General features: G+C 28.1%; 1 protein-coding gene across 1 annotated transcript; it reads right to left on the minus strand.

Moving 5' to 3' along the window:
* Window positions 1–15,364: 15,364 nt before the first annotated feature.
* Window positions 15,365–19,103, minus strand: LOC145846883 (uncharacterized). The gene is made up of 4 exons (XM_082953443.1): window positions 19,089–19,103; window positions 18,659–18,811; window positions 18,303–18,354; window positions 15,365–15,807 (listed from the first exon to the last, which is right to left on the minus strand). Exons 1-4 carry the CDS (start codon window positions 19,101–19,103, stop codon window positions 15,365–15,367), a joined length of 663 nt encoding a protein of 220 aa, XP_082809569.1.
* Between the last annotated feature and the right edge of the window lie 2,023 nt (window positions 19,104–21,126).

Raw genomic sequence — 21,126 nt, forward strand, 5'->3', positions numbered from 1 at the left:
AACTTTTTTAAGTTTCTTATAAACATATTTGAAAGTACTTCAAAATACTTGATAAAGTGTCTTCTTTATATTTTTAGTTGTAATTAAATTAATTCAAGTAGTTGCTTACACTCTTTTTGCACTTTCGCACGAAAACGGCTCGAGAATCGAAAGTTATCAACGGGTCAGCGAAGGAGACGCAGAGATCTGATGTACCATCTGCGCATGGTGGCCTAGGTGGAGAACAGATAAGGAGACCAAGCATGTACGAGGAGCGTGTACGGGAAACAACGGGGAGCGAGTACTATCAGTGATGAATTTCTGAAAGTTCTTTTAGTTTTTTTCGTCATTTTGTAAATTGTTCAAAATGTTTAACTAATTCTGCACGTCATCTATTAATTCTTAAGCATTTTACAAGTAAAATAATATCTTTTTACCAAACAAGATATAAGTCGACGACAGTCGGCAGTCATTTTTCATTTACTCTTCTATGTTAGAGGTTGTTTAGTGTTTTTTACAAATTCATAACTAATTAAAGACAATATTTTTCTTAACTCTAAGTGTAAATTCCAAAACGGCGAAATAAGTTGAGAGAATGTAACACTTCAGCAGTGTTTTTCTCAGTCGAAAGCGGTTCTTTTTTTATTTTCTCTCAAACTATTCAAATTACTTAAATTCAGTAACGCGCTGTTTTGGGGAGTTAGTTTTGAGTGTGTTAGTTGAACGCTATTTGCTTTAAAGTGTTGTGTTCGCATCGTACACTTGTACGATGACGACTGTTTTTTACATGAACTTTTGAAATAAAGAAGTTTATTTTTACAGTTTGTTATATTGTGACTACCGCCATTTCTATTCATCGTAATACAGTTTTTTGTTTCTAAGACTCGATTTCTTATATACTATTAGTTTAAGCATTTTAACAATCTTACTACTTAATTAGGCTAAGCTTAAATGATAGTTTAAGGTTAATTCGCGTTTCATATATCGACTTAGCTAAATAACTTAGCTAAGTTAATTCTAAACAGTTAAGTAATCGTCAGCGATACTGTTATAACGCGTTAAGTCACTTAATAGCCTGGTTCGCGTAACTAATTAAAAATTCTACGTCGGTAGACCGGCAAATGGTAACCCTGGATATTTGAGTACGCACCTTAATTAAGTCCGTAACTTCTTCTTTTTTAATTTCTGCTTTTGTAGATGGTGACCCAAAATTAGTTTAAAACTTTATTAAGACTTTAAACATGTCTACTAGTATTATGGACATAGACTATTCTAGGCCTAGTAGCGGCCAATTTATTAGGAACTGGACTGAATTTAAACAAAATAAATATAAGTTATTAACTTCTGATTTTCCCGCGTATCGTCCTCCCGAACTAGTAGCTTACAAAAAACTTAATTGTAATCACAACCAGTTTAACGTCTTAGAAAGCGACCCATTGTATTGGTTGCTACAAAGTCTAGATACTAACATCTATCAACTTGTATTATGGGAAGAGTGCGTAGCTGACCGATTAATGTTAATCGAACGCGGTCGGGATCCGGTCTACTCAACAGACCATATAGCTCACCAATGGGTTGGATATAGGTGCATCGAAGTAATCGAGTCAGAACTCAATAGTCTCAAAACGTTTATAACAGCCTGTATCGAAGTCAGAAATTTTAACCTGAAAATTGATTTGTTAAGAGCTGAGATTAGCAAAAGACAAAGTAGGCGCGATATACTCGAAAAAAACGCTGTACGAGAAAATTGTATGGTTCGAGTATCAAAGATTTAGCAATACACAGTACCACGCCATAGTAAACGACACCTTCAGGGAGCTAGAAGTTATAGAGTTTGTTTTGAAATTCCTTCCTTCATTAAGTCTTATCGAAGAATTCTCGCATATAGAATCCGTAATTACCACATTCGAAAATTTTTATAGGTACAACAGTATCGAAGAGTTATACTATAGTGAGAGAATAAAATTCGTCTTATTTTCTAACATATTACTTTCTAAGGAGATGTGTTTATTTTTCAGTACCACTACAATTAAGCATAAAAATCTCGATAACTTATTGTCACTTTTACGTAACACCGACAAAAGAATTCGTGAGAAACTTAAGCGCGAGTCTTTGCAAGAATTATGCGAATTAGAAACCAAAGTAGCCGAACTCAATCGCAGAATAGCTGCTAGAAAATCAAAATGCAATCGCGCTGTCGCCATACTGAATTATGAACTTTAAAATAAATTAAATTAAACTTTAGAAGAGAAGTTACAAAAATATTATTGATTTATACAGTAACAACATTTAAAAAAAGTTGCTATAGATTTACATTCAGCTTTGATAAACTCCAATAGCTTCTAAGGTTTTCAAACTTAAGATTCACCTAGGGCTTAAGTCCATTATTTATCAATTAAACGAACAACTACCGTAATTACTACTTTGTTTACAAACAGTAGATACACAGCGAAAGATTTATTTTTTTATGAGCGCTCAACGCCTTAGTGACGTAATATGCAAAAAACTCGTCTCAATTTATGAGTTTTATTGTCAAAATACTTTGAACGAAACTTTTGTGTATATTAAAGATACTCATTTCATTTTTTTTTAAACAATTATTTGACTCTGTTACGTAACACGGATATTGAACTATTGGTAGTTAGAAATATTTAAATATATTAAGTCAATTGAAATATTAAACATGTTTATGTTAATTTTAAACATATAAAAAATTATTATATTTTCAAAGTTTGTTTAAGTATGACAACAGGCTATTTTATAATTAAAAACATCTAAAAAGAAAACTTTGTTATTATTAACATTTATTTTAAAATGTTTAATGTATAACTCAGGGTTTCCCAAAGTGGGCGATAATTAGTAAGGGGGCGAAAAGGGGGCGATTTTAAAATTTTGGGTTGTCATAAAATTTTTACTTTTTTATTTTGCTATTTTAATAATTTTAGCTTGCTATTAAATATTTGACCCTGTGGTAAAACTTAAACAAAAACGTTTATTGTGTTTATGTAAAATATAGAGAAAAAATCAAGTATTTATGACTCCTACTTTCAAGTTAGTTACATATTTTCAATTATATATTTTCTTATTTAACACTTACATAGATCATAGACGATCGGAATTCTTTTCACTATTTTTTAACCTTACATATATGTTATTTAGGATCATAAATGATTTGTAAAAATCTATATTTTCTAAATTAACTATCACCTCATGATATTTCCGATTGTTTTTTTAAAAGTCTTTAAGTTAGACTAAGAAATAAAACTATACAGGGTTGCCAACTTACCTACAAAAACCTGGAATTTGACAATTTAGGAAAACTTTTTTTTTTTAATCTGGAATTTTAACAATTTCAACATATTAAGTAGTAAAATTTCGATTTGACACAAAAAAGCTATCATATAGATAAAAATATGGATCCCTTCGTGGCAGATCTTTTTAAAGTAAACGACTCACAGGAAACCTTCTCTGACTTACAAACTGACCTTGAACAAAAAGTAATTTTTTTCCAAAGAACAAAATGAAAGCCTTTATACTCAACAAAAACTAAGGCAAAAGTATCCAATAATTTGAGAGGAATTTAGATTGTTGTGTTTAATTTTTCCTTCTAGCTATGTTGTTGAGAAAGCTTTCAGTTTAGTTATCAACATCTTGAGCAAAATATCTAATCTAGATATTTGTAAAGGAGGTGACTTGAGGCTTTATTGACTGATTTAGAATCAGATTAGAAAAACTTGCAAGCATTCATGAACCTCATCCTTCGCATTATATTAGAATTCAGTAGCAGACATTATTTTATGAAAGTTTTTATTTATTTATTTGATCTTTTAAAATACTTCTTGTTTAACCTGGTTTGTATTGTATTTAAGTAGTCTTTTTATATAAAAAATTCTTTTAAGTTATTTACTCTATAACAGGTTTGCATAATGCCTAATAAAAATTAATTACGGTAGACTTCCTCTTGAGTTCGCACTTTTTACCCAGAAAATTGCAAACTTATACTTTCTTAAATTTAACTTAAATAAAGTCTATTACTAACTAAATATTAATAAAACAAAAAATACACAATATTTAATAACTTATATAGATCTTTTATTTTTATGAATGTTTGTTTTATGTTTTAGTTGATTTCATGTTTATTCATAACGGTATTGCATATAACATATTTAAATTTATCATTTTGTAAAAAAACTGGTAATAATTTTTGAGTTTAAACTTTTTTATTTTGTTCAAAGTGCGAATTGAAGAGAAAGTCTACTGTATTTTTAAAATTGTTTATGTTTTAAATATGTTAATAGCTTTGTTTTGACCTGGTTAATTTTGTAGTTTATATTTGTCGATTTACATTACACTAAAAGTTTTTATAGCATAGTGGTTAAAGTATTTGTTTGAAAGGAATTTATTTGACATATTTTTTTATTACTTATTTAATCTGTTTAAATAAAAAAAAATCTTGATAACCATTAAAGTTTTTATTTCAAAAATTATTTCTGGTTTTAAAAGAGTATAGATTTGATGTCTCTATTTGAAATGATTTCAAATTTTTCATTTAAAAGATTATTAGACTCAAATTTATTTTTTAACTTGATTTATTACTGTTTGAAAATCTATAATGCTAAATAATTTTAAACTATTAATACAACTGTTTTTTGTTTTATCTTATTTTTTAATATATTAGCAATTAGAATATGTTGTTTATTTTAATAGTTTTTCAACACTAGCTTTTAGTTTTTCACTATTTTCTTCTAGTAAATTATTATAGGCAAATAACTAGAGAAATAATAAAATTTAACAGTATTAAATAAGCAATCAAAAAGACTGCTACAGTTACAAAAGAAAGTTTTAACACAATTAAAGAAATTTTTTATTTGATTACTTTCTGTTCAAAGAATTAACTGTAAAACATTTGATTTTTTTTTTGAATTTAAATGAAGGTTTAATTTCCTAAAGGTTATTTTAAGTCAAATGCTATTTAATGGTATTCTACTACAAAACATATAGTTTAAAAAGTTTAGAATTAAATTTTTAACTTTACAACTAACTTGATTATAATATATCTCAGCATTGAAATTAATAATTTTACTGCATAAACAGAAGCTATTGATAAACCCACTTTTCATGTGAGATAATCAACCAGTCGGTCAAACTTCCTAAAACTGAATCAGCAATAATGTTTTAATATCTATTTCATTATGTTTAAAAAAATCTGTTCATTTTTTTATAGTTTTTTAATCTCTGGTATTTAATTTTAGAATATGCCTATTTATAAAATAATTTAAGTATTTTGTGCGGCTTAAATAAGTTACCTAGTATTCACTCTGAATGTCCGAAATTCGTTAAATGAGAGATAGTTATAATGTCAGGTTTCAGTTAAGATTTCAGATGGGTAACTTACGGTCCAGATCCAATCAAATTTCGACCCGCCAAGTAACTTGAACTACTTGTGCAAAATAAACAAAATTTAGTTTTTTGATGCTTATGATTTTGAAATACACTTTCAATTTGGTTTTCAGTTACTTTAGTATTTCCTAGATCACAATAATAGTAAATCATTTTGTTACAATTATGCTCGAGTTTTTTAGTTTTCTATACGTTAATTTTTTAAATTATGCAGCCCGCAATTACATTTTTTTAACGAGTTGAAACTAGAAAAGATTTTTTATTAAATATGAATTGCTGACTACAAAAGTTGTCCACCACTACCCTAAAAATTACATTACTTTCAAAACAAATCATATTTAAACAGGATTGATTATTGATTACCCGAGGCTTTTTAATATTTAAGTATTTAGATACACTTTACTGGGCTTAAAGGAAAACAACAGTAACTTATTTTCTCAAGCCCTGTAAACTACTTTGAACACAAAAGTGCGTGTATAAGAAATACCAGACTAAATTACATTTCGAACACAATTTTATTGGCTCAAAAGTTTATACTCAAGAGAAAAACTACTTTTTAAAATCGTGGGGGGCGATTTTTTTTCAAATTTCTGAAAAGGGGGCGATTTAGTAAATGAGTTTGGGAAACCCTGATAACTGGTACTTTCTTTTCTTAACTTTTTGTATTTTATAGGATAGTTACCTTTAAAATAATAGTATGCCTGAATATTGTTTTCTACCATTATGTAGCTTAAACAATCAAGCATTTTAGTTAACATAAGCAACTTTAGTTATAAAGTTGACTTAATTAATTATTTACAAGGTAAACTAACACAAATATAAAACTTAAATTAGTAATTTTTTTATTGGTTTGCACTTTGTATGTACGCACTTTCTAAGCCAAAACTTTTGTTGACATGCATTTTTCGTTCAAACTAGTACTTTTTATACACTCTTTATCTTTTTACTACGCACTTTTAGCTGTGTTCTAAGTAAGCAGTTATATGATATTAGTGTTAAAAAAACGATAAACTTATTGTATACAGTTTTCACCTTTGCTTTAACTTTATAATAATCAAAGTTAAGCAAAAATACAGAAAAAATGTTTATGAAGAGTAATTTACATTATTTTTTTTTAGGATATACAACTAACATGCCTATATATCGGTATAAGATAATTCTGAATTAAAAAATGTTTGGCTTTATATTTTTTATTTTTTAATTTATACATATAATATGGGGTTTAACACTTTTGAATAAAATTATTTTTAACCATACCTCAATAGTTAATATAATTTTTGTTTACATTTTCAAATTTTAAATGAGACAAATTGTAAAAAAAAGGTCTAAATATTCAAAAAGTTATTTAATAAACACTTTTTAGATAATTTTTTCAAAGTTACAGTTCTTAAAGTAGCAATTTAACTGCATGCACTAGAAACATAGATATAAATATATCAAGTATAGAAACAAACATAGCTAACAAACATTCAAAAATATGTTAGCAATATTTCATGAGCTCGTTGTAAAAATGTATTCAATTGAGTATAAAAGACAAAACACCAACAAACTCTCAATGCCTTAGTGATGTTATATCTGAAAAAATACGCTAATTAACACAAAACTTTAAATTTTTCTTTTCAGTGGTCTAGTTGTTTCAGAAACTTTTGAATCTGTTAAGATAATAATAGGTAGTATTTGAATTGTGTAAGGTGAACATCATTAGGCATTTAACTATTAAATAAATTTACACGTTCATTTTTGTTATGAGTTTACAAGTTCCGTCTTTATAAAACTAAAAACTTACAGTTAAACATTATTTAAGTTTTTTAACTTTTATTCAGAAGTATTTTTTATAGTTTATAAAATTTAAAAAAGGGTTTAATTTCTTTTAAATTTAAAATACATTCGTATACACTTAAATGTGTTAATTTAATTGTAGTTTATAAGTTATACTATAAGAAAATTATAAAATTAGACACAATTAACTAAAATAAAACCAAAATTTGTATTACTACTATTCAAAAACTTAAAGCTTTTTAAACTGCTTTCAATTTCTGTATTTTTTAGAAAGCACAACATGTATCTATACTTAGAAGTGTAAAATCTTAAACTGTTTAAATCAAATAAATAGTTTAATGTTTTTTAATTATGATTGAGACTAGAGTAAATAGTTTAAATTAGTCTATGTTTTGTTAAGTTATTGTAGTATTAAGTAACTCAAATTGTAGTATTAAGTATTTACTATCGAAACAAAACACAACTTTATTTAATTTTTCTTTGCAAAATTTATTAAGAAGAAAACAAGTTTTTAAATAGATAACATAAAATATTTTTAAACAATACTTTTTGTTTATAATACAAAACATGCTAGTTTTAAACACAAGTTTAGTTTTCACTCTAATAAAACACGTTTTACGTCACTAGTACAGCGTCACTTATGCAACAAAAATACTTGATGAAAACCAACATTCTGAGCAACCACGGCAAGCATCACCAGGGCCAGAGTCTACGACTAGCGCCAAAGATCCGAGCCATCTTAGTCAGTACCACATCGGGCAGTCCCAACGGTCAGCGCAATCGCAGCCAGAATCATTAGGGCCAGAGTCAACGGTCAGCGCCACCGACGCCAGCACCTATGCTACCAGCGCCAACGGTCAGAGCCATCTTAGTCAGCACCACAACGGGCGGTCCCAACGGTCAGCACAACCGCAGCCAGCACCAGAACATTTAGAGCCAACGGCCGGTTCAGAAATGTCTTCCGTCAAACCGAAAAACGCACGGGAATTATCCTCATCTACGACCGGAAGCACAGCTGCGACTACAAACACTTTTTCCGGCATTAATTCGTCCAGCAAAGAAACAAACTCACGAAAGTTGCCCTTTTCTCTAAACAAAAGCACATCAGCGACTACAAACACTTTTTCCAGCATTACTTCGTCCAGCAAAGAAACAAACTCACGAAAGTTGCCCTTTTCTCTGAACAAAAGCACAGCAGTGATGCCAAACAACGACGAAACTGAAATAAATGTTAGGGCCGATCGCGAATTCTTAACAAAAAAACACATTTCTTACTTGAAACGCAAAACGATTGCAAATAACAAAAAACCTTTAAAAATTAGCTTAGAGCAGATTTTTAAAACAAACCACGAATTATTTTGGCTTATAATTAACAAATGGCGATATAAAGCCAAAGAAACTTTAAGCAATAACGAAGCACGCATTTTTAAGACAAAACGAATTAATTTGGCTTATATTTCACAAATGGCGTTTTAAAACCGAAAAATCTTTAAACAATATGGAAGCACGCATTTTTAAAACTAATCGCGAATTATTTTGGTTCACTTTTCACCGATGGCGCTTTAAACATTTTAAAATCGAAAAACTTGTTAGTCAGAAAATAAACCGTTGTGAAACTTTGAGTTCCTGTTCAAACGCAATTTTTCACCGCTGGAAAATTAAACTAAGATGTTATTGAAACTTTACGGTTAATTAACTCTTACATCAGAAAGTTATGACCACCAAAAGAGCTTTTATTTAATTATAGCAGATAATTAGTCTAGGAAGCTTTCTCAACAAAGCTTATTACGAAATCGAGTCGTAAGAAATTGAAGGAGTATTTTTTTAGAGTGTTAAACTTCAACTTAAATTATATGTCGAGCTCTTAAAAAACTTGCCTTAATTTGTTAAACTTAATTTCAATTTCTTTTTTAGCTACAATTTTATGTTCAAACTTTAAACTATAATTTACAATTGTACTACAATCACCTTAGTAATTACTGGTAACAAACTTTATTACCATGTTTTTTTTTTGTTATATTCTTCAGCGTAGTTATAAAAACACATTTTTTATAATGTTATTCGAGCTGTTAAAATCTTATTCAGTTTTTAAACGCTAACAAACAACTTGGTTTTTAAAATCAGTACAAAGTTCACTAGCTACATACTTTTACGAAAATAAGTTTAAACTTTTGAAATGCATGTAATTGCTTGTTTTATCAACTAACTCGTGTTAAATGTGAAATTTTATTAATACGCTAAAAGTTTGTAGAAAATACTTCGTTTAAACTGAAGCTAAAAATATTATAAAGTTTCTGATAAAAATACTTGAAAGTACTTCAAAATACTTGAAAAAGTGTCTATTTTTAGTTGTAATTAAATTAATTCAAGTAGGTGCTTACACTCTTTTTGCACTTTCGCACAAAAACGGCTCGAGAATCGAAAGTCATCAACGGGTCAGCGAAGGAGACGCAGTGATCTGATGTACCATCAGCGTAAGGTGGCCGAGGTGGAGAACAGATGAGGAGACCAAGGTTGTACGAGGAGCGTGTACGGGAAACAACGGGGAGCGAGTACTATCAGTGATGAATTTCTGAAAGTTTTTTCAGTTTTTTTTGTCATTTTGTAAATTGTTCAAAATTTATAACTAATTCTGCACGTCATCTACGGATTTTAAAGCATTTTCAAAGTAAAGTAATATCTTTTTACCAAACAAGATATAAGTCGACGACAGTCGGCAGTCATTTTTCATTTACGCTTCTATATTAGAGGTTGTTTAGTGTTTTTTACAAATTCAAAACTAATTAAAGACAATATTTTTCTTAGCCCCAAGTATTAATTCCAAAATGGCGAACTAAGTTGAGAGAATGTAACACTTCAGCAGTGTTTTTCTCAGTCGAAAGCGGTTCTTTTTTTATTTTCTCTCAAACTATTCAAACCACTTAAATTCAGTAACGCGCTGTTTCGCGGAGTTAGTTTTGAGTGTGTTAGTTGAACGCTATTTGCTTTAAAGTATTGTGTTCGCATCGTACACTTGTACGATAACGACTGTTTTTTACATGAACTTTTGAATTAAAGTAGTTTATTTTTACAGTTTGTTATTTTGTGTTTATCGCCATTTCTATTCATCGTAATACAGTTTTTTGTTTTTAAGACTCGATTTCTTATATACTATTAGTTTAAGCATTTTAACAATCTTATTACTTAATTAGGCTAAGCTTAAATGATAGTTTAAGGTCAATTCGTGTTTCTTATATCGACTTGGCTAAATAACTTAACTAAGTCTATTCTAAACAGTTAAGTAACCGTCACCGATATCGTTATAACGCGTTAAGTCATTTAATAGCCAGGTTTGCGTAACTAAGTAACAATTCTACGTCGGTAGATCGGCAAAGACACACCAAATTTTTCAAATTTAGAGATTTTAAAGATCGAAATTCAATAAATTAAGTGTACGGATTGAAAAACCAAATTATTAATTTTATGTTAAAATACTTTTACAGGTTTTTTTTCAAGGGTGACTTTATCAAAATTATTTTCGAGAAAATACTCTGTAAATTTCCTCTCGCAAATTTGTATAAATCAATTGGAGATGAAACTTTTCGACATGTAGTTTATAAGATACTGCATGTATTTATTAATAATCATAAATATAAAAATTCAAAATTGATTTTTTTTTTTTCAGTAACATTTTAACGGTTTAATGATTGCATATAACTTTAGTTGAGAATTGTAAATTCAGAGCTGCTCTAATTTAAAGTTTCTATTTAACCACATTTGGGCTAGTAATCAATTTTTTTTGCTATTTTCTGTAGATAATGTTGTAGATTAATAAAAAAGTAGCTAAAAAAAAGTTAAAAAGGCCTAAATTGAAAATAACAGACCATAGTGCTAAACACATAAAAACTATACTTTAAACCTAGTTGGTGTAATTTCTAAACAACCGCTAACCATAAAAAAATATATTTGCACTAAAGTTCTGTTTATGTGAACCTTTGTAAAGTATGTCTTTACTTTTACATATAACAATATAATACTAACGAATTAAATTTTACTTTTTTTTTCTATAAAGTACTTAATATAATTCATTGCCAACACATGTCAAATTAATTACACATAGTTTTAATTCAACTAACTTAGTCCGAACTACTTTTAAAAACCTTACTTCTTCTACAACAAAAAATCTAAGAGCTTTTAAATAGGGTTTGACAAGCTGAGTCTTGCAGAGCAAAATCTGCGGCCAACGATGTACTCTTCAGTATTTTTTGTAAAAACAATAAAATAATGCTTTAGTAGTGGTATAACCTTACAATTACGTCAGTTGTATAATAATTAATAACTATTAGTGAATTATTATTTCATGGTGTATAACATTTTTGGTATAAACAGTATTTTTATTGACTACTACAGTTTTAAGTAGCAGTGTCCCGCACTCCGCAGACAATTTTTTCAAAAAACTTGGCCCTTGACTTATAAAAGGATACCTTAATATTAATCAAAAACAATATTTCATAATAATATCAAAATTCACTTTTATTTACAAATATTTATAAATACTTGAGTAAGGTCTGTGAAAAATTAAACACCTATATGTTAATTTGTTAATAGAAAATATATAAACTAAACTAATCTGACTATTTTTAAAGTTGTACAATGTTGTCTAGCAAAAAAATAGCTTATCTTAATTTAATTGTCTATTTTAGGGGATTCAATGCTTTTGATAATTTTTTACTGGGTTAATATTATATAGAGAAAATACATTTACTTTCTAACAAAATAGTAATTTTAAAAATAAATGTCAGAAGTCAAATTAAACTGTTATTACTTAATAGTACTATTTCATTAAATAGTTGTACTGTTTTGAAATATCAAATTTACATTAATAAATCCCCTCTTTACATTTTTAGTATTTATCATTATTATAAATATAAGTAGCTTTTAAACTTCAGCATTTAACAAGTAAAAATAGAATAAATTTAAATTGTTTAATATATTTTTCTACAAAACTAGTTAGTTTATACAGTAAAAAAGTAATAATTTTTTTTTAAATATATAAAACGTTTTTAGACAAGTTTATACATTTGATTTTCGAAATAAATTTTGACTTTTTCTTGATGTACAACATAATATGACTTAAAATATTTTATGCAATTCAAACTAATAAATTCTATTTTGTTACTATTATATCATACTTTAGGGTAGCAGTCAAATCTGCATTAGGGGACAAAATTGCACGAAGACACTTTTGTACGAGGGGACATTTTTGCACGGGTATAATTTTTATTTTAGGTATGTGTAAAGGGGTAGCTGTCAAATTTGCACGAGCGTACAAAATTGCACGAGGGGAAAAAATTGCACGAAGATGCCTTTGCACGAAGACACTTTTGCACGAGCAGAAAATTTTGCTCGGAGACATTTTTGCACTGGTTGAATTTTTTTTTTTGAACTATTTGTTTTTTTTTTACTATCACTGTTACCCCTAACTTTTACCCTTGGTCGGTAGCTTTTTTTTAAATTTATTTTCAATTACTAAATTTTACTTTAATAATAGTTTTTATTAGTTATTTTTTATTTTTACTATCACTGTTACCCCTAAGCCTAACCCTTACCCTCGGTCAGTAACTTTTCATCCTTTTTGTTTTTCTATAAATTTATTATTTAGTTTTTTTTTCTGTTTTTATATATACTTTTTTTATTTTGTTATTTTTACTCTCGTGCAAAATTTTCTTCGTGCAATTTTGTTCCCTCGTGCAATTTAGTCCCCTCGTTCAGTTTAGTATTCTCGTGCAATTTTTTCTTCGTGCAACTTTGACCCGTTTCCATGTAAAGAGTTTTTATTTAGCACAAAAAGTCTCGACAAAACTTATTTCGGAGACAATATTGATATTATTTTATTTTTACAAAGGCAACGTCGTTTCACCCAACAAGAACTTTTTTACACCTTTTCGCACTTTAGAAAATTCAACTTTAAAACTTATCGTATTTATAGCTATTATTTTTTTTGCTTGTTAATTTTTTCCGTACTTTTATTTGTTAAATGCCATTTTTGATTTGTGTTGTTATAAGCTATATCTAAAACTGTATAAAACATATCAATACTTGTAAGTATAAAGATTGCTATTTAAAATTTTTATTTTTGTTAATTTAATTATTTTTTTTCAATAATTCAATACTGTTAAATTAACGTATTGATTTTTGTAAACTTTATAAATTTTATTATCTTAATTGTTTTGCACTATTTATTTTTTAAGTTATTCATCGTCTATTTTTTTATTTTGCAGGCCTGAAGATCTCTGTTGGGTGAAACGACGTTGCCTTTGTATAAACAAAATTAATATTAATTATTTTTATTTTGTAATTATTTTATTCATTTTAAATGATTATTATTTTATTTTAATTAAGTTTTTTTTAATATTACTCTTACCCCTAACCCTTACCCTTGGTCGGTAACTTTTTTTTAAAATTAATTAAACTTTATTTATTCATTTTTACTTTAACAAAAAAAATTAATATTATTTTTCATATATATTTGCTATCACTGTAACCCCTAACCCTTACCCTCGGTCAGTAACATTTTTTTCTAATAATTTATTTTTTTAGTTTTTTTTCAGTTTTTATATATTTTTTTTTTTACTCTCGTGCAAAAATGACCCTCCGTGCAAAATGTCTTCGTGCAGTTTTGTGCCCTCGTGCAATTTTTTCTTCGTGCAATTTAGTCCTCTCGGCAATTTAGTAACCTCGTGCAATTGTGACTCGTTTACTAAACTTTAATATGTATATTAAAAATTAAACTTAAAAAAAAGCTATTACATTTTTTTGATAGCTTGTAATCTTAAGAGTACAAACTGCAACACATCAAACTATACAAAGAGTCGGCAGTCTTCTTAAGTAACAAACCAGATTTCTACAAAAATTTATTGCTGGTTTAATTATAAAGCTATAGTAAGTACTGATTATTATATAAAGAGAATGTTTGTAAAGTTCTACAACTTGAACTTTTTGTTTTAAAAAAGATTTCTTTTAGTCTAAAATCACACTGCAAGCAGCATATATGTTGCATATTTGGTGTACATTCAGCCGACTTTTAAACTAGACAAAAGACATACAACTAAACCATTTTAAAAATTATGTGGTTTTTTAATTTAAAAGATACCTAAATAAGATATGTATCTAAAAGTTATAGCTACAGTAATATTTTTTATTTAAATTTTTTTTTTGTAAAACTTTAGAATGAAACTTTTTTTAGTTTTAATTACTTAGCTAACGGATTATAGGTTACTCTCTAAAACAAGTGTAAGTATAGATACTGAAAAAATTACAAGTAGATTATAAATTAAACTGTTTGAATTTCTAATAAAGGTTAAATTGTACACTGTAGCGTTTTAAATGCTATCACTATATATTCTAATAATTCTATATATTAACCAGCATTCCAAAATTTTGAAATATATAGATTATAAAAACTTTAAATATAATATTTTATTTCAAATAAAAAAACACAATTAGCTTATTTTAAAAATAATTCAAAACATCTTTTTAAGTTAGTAAGGAAGGCATATACAACGTTTGGTACTTTATACTTTAGAATTTAAATAAAAATAGTTTTAATAGTCATAGCATATGGTTTTTAGTTAGTTTTACAGTTTGTTAGAATCATATTTTTAATGTTTTTAAACTACCGCATCTTTTAACATTTCCTTGTACTTTTCCATATCGATTCCACCGTACAAAGTAAACCGTAAAACCGCTCGTCATTCGTTCCAGTTCTGTTCCATATCAAGTGGCCGCGCGAAAAATTTCCCGCCGTTTCAACGCAAACTTAATGATGATGCGAAGCTCTGAGCCCAATGATTTAGTCGAGGGCAACGGCCATGGCGTTAGGGTCGCAAATAATCACATTATCCGTTTTGAAAACGTCTTCGTAAAACTTTATCAAGGGATTCAGCATCATCATTGCGAAAATTTGCTTATCTGTTTTATTCTCGCCACCCAGCCAATCTCCGACTATCCATTTCTTCGACAAAGCATTTTGTTTCGTCAGTTCGTAGTCAATTAAATGAGCATTACAGCTTTCGGCCGCGGTGAATTCCCTCAAAGTAGTGAAAGCGGCTTCCGGGTCCACGTAAAAATTGTACTCCGCCGCTCCGCCGCTGCTGTAATGTCACCGACCCCGTGACGAGTTCCTACCATTATAAAAATGTTATTCACTTTAATTGGCAAACTGGGATCAAGTCTGAGAGCCACTGCTTAATTGGCCAAAGTTTCCCCCGTGCTCCTTCGAAAAGCGCACTATTGCTTCGGACGCGTGTTTTTGTTTCACTTGCGCGAGATCGTCGTCGCTTCTTCTAGGTTTCATATCGGGGCTATCACCGAGTCCGTCTTTACCAAAAATTGAATACGTGTTGTATTCAGAAAGATGGACCAGCGGCTCCTTGCATCCGGCAAAAAGGGGAATTTGGTCATAAAGATTGAAAAGTTTGAGCAACCGGATATTGTTGTGCACGACGTTGTCCAGCGGCGTGTTTCCGTTGACGAATGTCATCCCCACCACGTTCACTTTCCCCTGCAAGTGATGACGTAACAACATCATGATGGCGACCCCGTCATCGCCACCGTGTCGCAGTCGATGAGCACGTTTCTGATTGCTTTGCTCATAGCTGACTTGAACTACTGTATTTTACGACTGATAAGTATGTTTGTATTTAAAAAATAAGTAGGTTTAAGCGCAGTAAAAAACGCTTTAAGAATAATTAAAAAATTATTGAAGTAAATCTAAGATAAAGAGAATCATTTGTTTTTTCTTCTGTATCTTTTAAAAAATAGAAATACTAAATTGCAGTTTTTGCTCTTTTAAAACAGTAACTTTAAGTAAGGAGCCTTAAAGAAGCGTTTGTACTGATGTAGCGTTCTAAAGAACTTAAACAGACATTACGTAATATTCTACAAGTTTTTAATATTCAAATAAAATACTTTTTACTCATAGAATAAACCTATGTTAAATTAAAGGTGCTTCGTTTAATTTTGCATAATAATGAAAAACAGTTAATAACCCAAGATGTCTCTGGATGATAAAAGTTTATCTTTCATTAGCTACATTCGTAGCAAGGTTCTAAAAAAAAATTTGTACGTTAATATAACATATTTATGGTTTTAACAGTTTTAAATTAATAAAAGGTTTATATCATCAAAATTTATACTTACTTTGTAAAAATTGTATAGGTGTACTTAAGGGAAGCTTTTTGAGAAATCTTGTTTGATGGTACTATAGCGTTTTTTTTAACGGGGTCTTGAGAAAAAAAGTTTGGGAAATCCTGCTCTAGCGCCAACTGGCGCAAACATTAAGAAAAAAAGCATACGTTTTGTTACTTAATTTTTATGGCACGATTATTAAAAGGAAAATAGTAATATAACTAATAAGATCTTCCTTGCAAATACAACATAGCCCAGTACTGCAAACAATTAAATTAAAATTAAAAAAGTTTTTGCAAACTAAAAGTTTTCTGTGGATACTAAAGGTATATTTAAACGAGTAAACAAGTTATTTTTTGAATTGAAATAAGTTAAACCATTTAAATTTTTTTGTTCAAGTAAATATAAAAGTATTTATGAGTATTAAAAAAACTTTTAATTATCAAAACAACTTTTTTATTTTTTAAAAGTTAAAGAAATAACTAAAAAACACCAAGTTTTCATTATGCTCAGTAAGTAAAACACAACTGTTAAAACTCTGAGAAATATATTTTATATAAACTAATTTTTGATGTTTATGAAAAAAAATCTTCAGATTTTCTTTGATCAAAAATTATTTACTACTATTAGAACTCATGTTATATAATGTTATTAAAATTGTATGAAAGTTGAAAAAAATTAAAAGGATTTTGTTTTAAAGTATTATGTTAAACTCCTTAGACTGAATTTTTAACATTTTTGTTTGGATCCATTAAACTAAACTGTTATACTATTCAGAAATACTATAAAAAATTCTAAAAATAACTATTTTTATAAGTTGTTTGATTTGTATTTGTAACATAAAAACAATTATTAATTATTTTTACTTGGTAAAAATATATTAACCAGTTAAAAGTTCTACAAAAAATATATTGTTTATTGAACGATAAAAAAAAGTGCTCAACAAATTTGGTCTAAGGACCTGGTGTACGAAAGAACCTTTCGGTTATTAAGTCATATACCACATGCTTAAACAATTTCTTATGCGCTAAAAAATTAAAAAGACTTAATATAAACTTTTAAAATTATAATAAATTTATCAATCAATAAAATGAACGAATAGAAATAAAAATTAAATGAAAATTAAAAAAGTTACGTGTTTACTTAAAAAAGTTTTATTCATAGTGTACTAAAAAAAATGTCTAATAAGATAAAAATGAAAATATAGTATAAGCCTAAAACTCAAAAGAATATACAATAAAATAATAAAAACATAAACAACATTTCTAGATCTATAAAACTAATTAAATCTAAATTTTTAAAACGAGATAAACAATTTTATGCTAAAAGTTTTTTTTTGTTGTTGAAATACTTAAAGAAGTTAATATTTGAATGAAAAAAATTAAAACATTTAATACAAAATTTTATATTATTTTATAAAGAAGTGAATTTGTCCATAAACTCAATCTAACTTTTATAAATTGTAATATAAAAATAAATACTGTAACATTTATACACTATGCATTTAATAAGAAAAAAAAACTAAACAAAAAATAAAATAAAGTAATAACAATGAATAATAACAACAAAACTTTTTCTTATATTAAATGTTTTATTTATTATTTCTTCTGAATACTTTTTTAACTATAAAGAAGCAAATAATATTTTCAAACAGAAAAAATATTCTTTATAGGTTTCCTCAAAAAAATAGATTAATTGATTATAAGTTAACTTGAGGTAGTAATCTCAGCTAAATAGGTATATTAGCCAAAAAGTAAAAAAAGTTTGCTAGTTCTATTGCTTAAGAAAAAAAAATATTTACTATTCTGTAATCAACCTAGATATGCTCGTGTATAAAAATACGTTTATAAGAAAAAACTATTGTTTTCAGTTTATAAAAACATTTACAAGTTAAGTAATGTTTTATAACTAATAGTATTAAACTTTCAGCTGTCGATGCTTCAATTTTACTTTAAAACTTGGGCACATTGACCAACCAATCAGTTCTAGTACTTCTTCGAAGATTGCACGGCTCTTCGCACCAATCATCTTAAGTTTCGTAACTCAAAATAGTCGATAACCTGCGTTTGACAAAAAAAAATTTCCAATGCGGCAAGCGCAATGAGATTAAGTAAGAAATGGATCATCGTACTTGTTTTTTTCAGAAGAACAAACTTCCCACTCTTAGTGTTGAAAACTATACACGTGTCAGGCGTTTTAGCTCCTGCGATTACAAACAACTTGTTTCCTACAGCAACCGATCTGTGTTTGTATCTTGGGTAGACCACACGCGATATTTCGGACCACTTATCAGCCACAGGATTGTGAAATAGCCCATATGTTGTGAAATTACCGTATACATAAAAGTTGTTGTTGGTTTCACCAGATGAATGCTCCCGTTGAAAAAAGTGCAAATGGCAAGTTTTCTGTCAAAACATTCAGCGATTTCTTTAGTGGCGTAGTTTCTCTTGTCAATTTTGATGCTACGCAATTCATCATTTTCAGACTGAAGTGTTCTTTCGTGTAGTTTTAGTAGATATATGCTATCAATGAAAGAAATGAAAGCAAAGTGCCCGTAATTACAAGTCGTATAAAGGTCAATAAATTTTTTAAATGTTTTGTTAAAAATTAAGTACTTCACAACTAACTTTGTCTTTTTTCTGTTACAACTAAAAAGTAGAACTTACTATTTAAGTATACTGCATCAGTAAAACAATCAATTTTCTTCAAGGATTTTAAAAGTTTAAAATTTCCAAAGTTGGTTTCACCTATTTGGTTCTAACTTTCAAAGCAACCATTTGTTTTGCGCCTACCACACTCTACAACCTGGTACATTCCACGATTCAAATGCCTAATTGTAAAACAAACACTTAGTTTGTTGCAGCGAAAACTTTCTTTTTATTTTTAAACAGTACGAACAAGATCCGGACAGCCTTTGAGAAACGACTTATACTTCCTGAAGGCATCCTATATCTGACACTAAAGCAAGGCGAGCCGTTAACAACAGATCTCTTGCACGCTTTTTTCTCCTTTTACTAATTAATACAAGCGTCGGCGGCTTGTAGCACCTGAAGCTCAGAGTCAATGTTCAAGTTAGAACTTAACAATGATTTTACAACGAGCGAAAAGCCAACTTCTAAGAACGCCTCTGCCTAACTGACTAGCGAAAAAAGCGGTGAATGTAGCTTACAATGATTTTAGTAATATTAGGTAGGCAGAAGCCACTGGCTTTGTGATAAAATGCTGCAAAGTTTTCTGAATCTAAACATTTTTTTATTTTGCCTACTAGTTTTCATCAATCAATAGCTTATAAAGTTTGAACAATTGGATCAGTTTAACTCCATGTAGTTCGAAACATTCTAAAAGTATGATTATTAAAATGGGAATGTTTTTAAATTAAAAAAATTAAAAAAGATAAATAAGTTTATACCCTCACCTATATAACCAAAATCAATGATTTGATTTAAAGCTTCATCATTAATCCTTTTTAGAATACTTTCTTTACACACACTCAAGATCGTATTAAGGCCTTGTCTTGTACAAGTTTTATGACAACTTAGCAAGAATTATTGAAGATATTCAGAGTACTTTGTACTTTTTTTTTACCGTGGTAAACATTTTCATAATCATTTTTTATGATGCGCTTATCCATTGGAATTTATTGAAAAAATAGCAGTAAGTTTTACCATTAGTAGAATAATAAAACACTAATTATAACAACTTATTAAATCGATATTATAAGTTACTTGACCTAAGATTTTAGCAACCTAAAACTAAATACCACAAAATTTTAAAGGTGTTAAAATGTTGTTGCTGACTACTTTTCAATGGACAAATTATTCTTTTCAAGAAAGTTTGTATTAAACTTCATCTTGCTCAATGCTAACTAGATTTAGGAGTATCAGTATTACTTGTAATTTAAGTTTTTAATTAGGCACTTTTTATTGCCGCTTTTGTATAATAGTATCATACAAGGTCGCCAAAGGTTATTAGCTTTTATTTCTAAAATGCAACTATACGTGTTTTTAAAGAAAAATTTTAATTCAAAATATATAATTTTTTACCTTAATATATAATTTTTTGATAGATTTTACATTTAACAACATGTCTACAAGATTTTATTTTTAAATTAAATAACTGTTTGTATAAGAACTCACAATCACATTAGTCTACAAAAAATGAGCCTAGTTGTGAGACACGACTTAAAACTTTGTTTAGAAAATATTTAACTATGAACTGATATTTGGATAAGAAAAGTATAAAAGAAAAGAATTTTGTTTTGTACAGCTCTTAGCAAGTTCTTCTACATTTTATAGTTATACAAAAAAGTAAGTGAATTACGTAATAAGTTTTATCTTAAAAATTCTTACTTAAATAATAACTGTGCACTGAATTTCATTCAAGTAATTAAATGTATCAATCTTTACGAAATTAAGAACCACTAATTTTAAAAGATAACTAAAAACAACACTTTTTTTTGAAAAACTAATATGATGGTAACAACAAAAAACTACTTATCTATCAAGTAATATAGATTTAGAAAAAAATAATTCTAGTTAATTCTATTACAACAAAGAAAATAAATGATATTAAATTCTAAAACTTAAAGTATTTTTAACATGGTATTAAATATTCAATCATATGAACACTGAAACCATAGAAAAATATAAATCAGCAAACCTTTATGCACGAATATAAATTAATATTATAACCTTAGAATTTATCAACTCAAGTAGTGCAATGATTTTATCAGATAAAAAAAAAAGACTAAGATTATCTATCTTTAATTTATTTCAATTACAATTAACATTGCAGACTTAA

This window comes from Thalia democratica, unplaced genomic scaffold (genome assembly GCF_965202585.1).
Source record: "Thalia democratica unplaced genomic scaffold, ktThaDemo2.hap1.1 HAP1_SCAFFOLD_700, whole genome shotgun sequence".
NCBI lineage: Eukaryota > Metazoa > Chordata > Thaliacea > Salpida > Salpidae > Thalia > Thalia democratica.

What these genes read in the sequence shown, in the direction of transcription:
- LOC145846883 (XM_082953443.1), bottom strand. An exon ending in CAACAACTTTTATGTATACG is followed by an intron (nt 18,355 to 18,658) that starts GTAATTTCACAA and finishes ACGAAACTTAAG; the next exon opens with ATGATTGGTGCGAAGAGCCG. An exon ending in AGAAGTACTAGAACTGATTG is followed by an intron (nt 15,808 to 18,302) that starts GTTGGTCAATGT and finishes CGTAAAATACAG; the next exon opens with TAGTTCAAGTCAGCTATGAG.